The sequence below is a fragment of the Dendrobates tinctorius genome, unplaced genomic scaffold (assembly GCF_039654945.1).
Source record: "Dendrobates tinctorius isolate UK_male_01 unplaced genomic scaffold, ASM3965494v1 ptg000084l, whole genome shotgun sequence".
NCBI lineage: Eukaryota > Metazoa > Chordata > Amphibia > Anura > Dendrobatidae > Dendrobates > Dendrobates tinctorius.
In genome coordinates, this window is record NW_027361752.1 from 51087943 (window position 1) to 51093942 (window position 6000).

At 42.8% G+C, this 6000-nt stretch overlaps 1 protein-coding gene across 1 annotated transcript in view; it reads left to right on the top strand.

Moving 5' to 3' along the window:
- The window catches only part of B3GALT5 (beta-1,3-galactosyltransferase 5), a 100888-nt gene extending 96507 nt beyond the window's left edge, over positions 1–4381 (top strand). Inside the window, exon 3 of the mRNA XM_073584694.1 lies at positions 1339–4381. Within this exon, the coding sequence (XP_073440795.1) occupies positions 1339–2298 (960 nt within the window). The 3' untranslated portion in view covers positions 2299–4381. The remainder of the gene's footprint in view (positions 1–1338) is intronic.
- The last annotated feature ends 1619 nt before the right edge of the window (positions 4382–6000 follow it).

Genomic DNA, 6000 nt, shown 5'->3' on the forward strand with positions numbered 1-6000 from the left:
ACTGCTATAACCTTCTACGAACTGCGGGGATTTATGTATATCCCACTTTCTCAGTTCCACATTGCAAGTCGCAGCTCTCTGGCGCCTCCCTTACCCTCAGGTCAGTCAGGGAACTGCACCTAGGATAATTAGTCGCCGGACGGGCTGCTTGTTGTGCACGGGCAATTAGGCTACTGCAGTAAGGGAATTATCAATGCTGTGGCCGCAGCCCCCTTATTCAGCAATATAAGACCCTTCTGGTCTGCCAACTAGCCGAAACAACCGCACACATCACGCTGCCCCCATCCACAGTTTACTTAATTCACAGTGTTAAATTAAGAGGGTCCGAGGCAAACCCCACAAATTAGTAGCGTTTATCTAAACAAGGCGTATAGTTCGTTTCTTAGAGCATGGAGACAAACTGATAATTTTACGATTTATTCCCAAAATGTGGGCAGTGGTTATACAGATAACAGTTGCTATAAAGTTGAGACATTACATATGTACAGATACGAGTATAAAACAAAATGGATGAAAATGGAAGTACACTCTCGGTTGCTTATGAATCTTTAGGCATCCTATGTGGCTACAGGAGGGGGAGGGGCACGTAACCAAACGTCGCCACTCATCGGCACGTCTCTCTAGCACCAGTATTTGAGCTGCTCTGAACTGGTTTTGCCAAGAGAATGCCTTATTGCCTCTGCTGTGTGACATCACGGAAGGGACAGTCTGGAGAGGGTCTGCCCCCTACTCTTGGATTTAGAATCAAACTACAAAACTTAATATAACTGTATCTCATAGGAGGAAGTTCGCACAAACACGCACATGGTATCATTCTTTGTAGTTTGTTGAGTACAATAATTCAAGCCCAAATATGCAGTATTTCGGACACACCGTTTAGAAGGAATCCATATCTCATTTTCTAGAAGTCCGAGAATCGTGAACCTTAGGGGTTTAGAAAGCTGGCTTCATTGCCTACACCGTTATATGTTTATTATATCTCTACGGTGTATGGTTTTTGCGGTACAGTCTCTTTAATATCACCCATAGCTGCATTCAAACTTCGTGGTTTCAGACAAAGAGATCTTTTCCCCCTTTTTTTTTCTCTTCAGCTTAATTAACATTTCTAGCTGTGGAGAGGAGCCAAATGTTTGTAACAGGAAGTGTCCTATTACCAGTGCGGACACAGGCTGTAAAGGAGGGGGAAGGGGAAAAGCTGTAGGGGCTGACATGCTGAATTTCTCATCAGAGGGAAGGGAGAGATTTCTAGGAACTTAGACATTTTGCATTACACCAGGTTTAGGAGTGTCTAAAAGGGGTAGTAATAATTTATTTTCTTATTTTTCCTTCTCATTTCAGATGGCTCGTAAAAAAGTGATTCTCGCCTCTTTGCTGATTTTCCCCGCTTTGTTAATGTTCGGGTTGTTCATCAAGCTGCAGGATTTCGAGATATGGTATTTTTGCCTCAGCTGCAGTGACAGCTACATGCACTATCGATTTGACTACAGTAACAAAGTCTTCATGAGAATTCCTGAGGCGAACTGCAAAGAATCTCCTCCATTCCTGGTTCTTCTCGTCACCAGCACCTACGGCCAGAAAGAGGCTCGAGAGGCCATTCGAAAAACATGGGGGAAGGAAATATTGATCCAAGGGAAGAGGGTGGTGACTTACTTTCTCCTGGGCACACAGGAAGATGAGAGTGTCAAAGAAAAAGTCAACCTGGCCCAGGAAAGTATCTTGTACAAAGACATTATCCAACGCAATTTTGTCGACTCTTATTACAACCTGACCATTAAGACCTTAATGGGCATGGAGTGGATCACCCACTATTGCCCACAGACTTTGTACGTCATGAAGACGGACACTGATATGTTCATTAATACATTTTATCTAGTCGACCTTCTTCTGAGGAGAAATCAGACTTCCAACTTTTTCACGGGCTTCCTAAAGCCGAATGACAGTCCTGTCCGTAGCCCCTTCAGCAAGTGGTACATAAGTAAACGTGAGTACGTGGGAGAGAAGTACCCACCATTCTGTTCTGGGACGGGCTACGTGTTCTCCAGAGACGTGGCACAGAAGGTCTACAACATATCGACGACTATCCCCTTCTTCAAGCTTGAGGACGTGTATGTAGGCATGTGCCTGGACAGACTTAAGATCCCGTTGCAAGAACTTCACAACAAGGTGAAGTTTTTCACATCAAAGCCTCCATTCTCAGTGTGTACGTACCGACAAATTGTTACCGCCCATGAGGTTCAACCCCATGAAATCATGCTGTATTGGGAAGCGTTACAAAGATCTGGAGATGAAAACTGCTGACAAATAGTATTTTTCCTTTTAATCTTGAAAATTTAACCATTTGGAGTAGTTAGGAACTACCCAAGACTAAGAAATAAGGTCTCAGTTTGTAACTTTAAATATTGTGCCTTTACTGCTGTCTTAAAATTGCACTCCAGTCATCCCATAATATTACACAGCGGCTCCCTTAAAGGACTTGAAGGAGAGTTTAGGGTATCGATCTGGAACATCGCTTGGAGAACTGATTGACAGGTAGGTCACACTCGTCAAACATAAAGTAGTGTTTGACGAGTGTGACCAACTTTTTACTATTGATGCTGCCTATGCAGCATCAGTAGTAAAAGATAGGATGTAAAAAATAATAAAAAAAATAAAAAATATTGTTATTCTCACCTTCCCACGCAGCCTTCCCGCCTCTCTCCACGCTCCCGGCATCTTCTGGTCCCAGTAATCCTTTGCGCGAATGACCGCGAGACGTCGCGCTCCCGCGAGACCGCGACGTCATCGCGGTCTTTCTCGCAAAGGATTACTGGGACCGGAAGATGCCGGGAGCGTGGAGAGAGGCGGGAATTCTATTTTTTACAGGGATATGGTACCCAGAGCCCGGAAGACAGTCTCCTCTCCTCCGGACCGTGGGTACCATCCGCAAATGTTCTGCTTACTTTTCGCATGGTGGGCACAGCCACATACGGAAAGTAAGCAGAACAATGCATTCCTATGTGGGCGGAATCGCCACGATTCCGCAAAATTAATGAGCATGCTGCGTATTTTACTGCAATGCGATTCCGCCGCGGGAAAATCCGCTGCATTAGCACAGCATTGCGGAATCCCATAGGATTGCATGGGATGCTGTTTTTTTGCATTTTCGCGGCAAAATCGCCACGAAAACACAAAAAAAAGCTACGTGTGAACCCAGTCTTATAACTTTCATTTTTTTTGTGGTATTTTGTGTTATCATTTTTATTCGTACCATTCTGAGGTATCTGTGATGCTTTGATTACTTTCCACGCATTTTTTTGTGATGTTGGCCACATAATTATGCAATTTCGATTGTTTTTTCTCTCTACAGTGTTTATACCTTATAGGTAATTTTATAGTTTGATATGCCTATTTTTATTTTTTTTATTTGTATATTTTTTTTCTTCATATTTCAATGGGGAAAATAGGAGCGAATTCAAATTTTCCTTTTTTATTTTTGTTTTAATATTCTTTAAAAAATTTTTTTTTATTTTTCACTTTATTTTTCACTTCCTTCTAAAAGGACGTGATCCTGCGTTTGTTCGCTTCTACTATGTATTATAGCATCTAAAAATCATGTTTGACTGTTAATAGCACTTTAATAAAACAGGCAAGCCAATATCCCATTGGTCCAAAATATGCAATTCTGAGAATCAGATCCATCAACAGCAGTTTCCAGTTTTCAATATGACATTATTTCCAGTAGAGATAAAAAGTTAAAAAATATGTGATTACAGTAAAATAACACACAACATGAATATATCTAATAATTGATGATTATGGAGGTGATGAACTGCAATACCAGACTCAGCCTGTGGATGAAAATGGCGCTATAACTGGGAAAAAGTGCACCCTTTTTTCTAAGATTTGAGGTCCATTCACACAGATTGAGGAACTATAAAGTTCTCTAAATGACATAAGGGGACAGATATCTGTCTCAACATCGCTGCAAAGTGTGCAAATACCATAACAGCATTTTATTCAGCCGTCACATTTCCTCTTGTTTTTAGAAAAAAGTAGTAAGTATGATATAGCGATCCCGCGTGGTGGGACAGCTCATAGTGATGTATCATGTGTTACATGCCAGAATACACTGTATGAGAGTATTACACTGAACAACATACAGGTTACTGTATATAGATGTATATTAATAACCTGTAAGTACTACTACACCCACCCTCCTAACACATACCCGAGTTCCCTCCGATGTAATGGGATCTTAGCCACTTGTGTTCAATATATAATAGGAGAAATAAAGAGTTAAATCACTGTAAGCTCCATGCGAGCTGGACCTGTGTGTGAATATTGTCTGTACAGTATAAATGTCTCTTCTACAGAAATAAAATTCACCTATTTTTATATTTTATCTTATTCTCCTGTGATTCTTGTCACAAATCCCAATGGAAGTGGTGAGATAGAATGAGTATGGTGGAGCAGACACCATACCCCTCATAGATAGAATGAGTATGGTGGAGCAGACACCATACCCCTCATAGATAGAATGAGCATGGTGGAGCAGACACCATACCCCTCATAAATAGAATGAGTATGGTGGAGCAGAGACCATACCCCTCATAGATAGAATGAGTATGGTGGAGCAGACACCATACCCCTCATAGATAGAATGAGTATGGTGGAGCAGACACCGTACCCCTCATATATAGAATGAGTATGGTGGAGAAGATACCGTACCCCTCATAGATAGGATGATTATGGTGGAGCAGATACCATACCCCTCATATATAGGATGAGTATGGTGGATCAGATACCGTACCCATAATAGATAGAATGAGTATGGTGGAGCAGACACCATACCTCTTATAGATAGGATGAGTATAGTGGAGCAGAAACCATACCCGTCATAGATAGGATGAGTATGGTGGAGAAGACACCATACCGCTCATAGATAGGATGAACATGATAGAGCAGAAACCGTACCCCTCATAGATAGAATGAGTATGGTGGAGCAGATACCATATCCCTCATAGATAGAATGAGTATGATGGAGCAGACACCATACCCCTCATAGATAGGATGACCATGATAGAGCATATACCATACCTCTCATTGATAGGATCAGCATGGTGGAGCAGGTACCGTACCCTTCATAGATAGGATGACCATGATAGAGCAGAAACCGTACCCCTCATAGATAGGATGAGTATGGTGGAGAAGACACTATACCGTTCATAGATAGGATGAATATGGTGGAGCAGACACCATACCCCTCATTGATAGGATGACCATGATAGAGCAGATACCATACCTCTCATTGATAGGATGAGTATGGTGGAGTAGATACAGTACCCTTCATAGATAGGATGACCATGATAGAGCAGAAACCGTACCTGTAACGGGGTCTACCAAGCTGGGGTACCTCTTTCAGTTCCACCCTGTGTTTTCGGAGGTCCGCTCTGCGTTGGATGGAGTCTGAATGAATGACGCTGGCTGGAATCCCTGGGTTACATGGGCGCATATAAAGGATCACTGCTTCCATGTATTTCCAGCCTGACAACACTTTACTCACAGGACACAGAATATATCACACAGATACAGAGGGCAGGCCAATAGAAAAGCGGCAGGCCAGACATGCATTGCAAAAGCTGCAGGTGGCCGGAGCCTGCCGATGTTTACTGTGGAAATTACAAAGGAGGGGGGAGGGCGGACAAAAGGGGAATGCTGATGCATTAGGGACATGCATGTCACATAGAACTTATTATCCATACATATAACCGCACAACATATTCTGGGTGCTAAGTGGTTCTGTAACACGTAACACGGCTCCCCTTTTCAGCGACGCGATCGGCATACACAGTCTGATCCTCAATGGATCGGTTTGGGGATGACCGAAGTTTATGGGGTTGGTACAAGTTCCGTTTGTCAACTTAGTCCATCGGCGTTACCATTTTGTTTACCGGGTCTGTGGTGGATGGTGAAGTCCAGAGGTTGTAGGGCTAAACTCCACCGCAGCAATCTGGCGTTGTC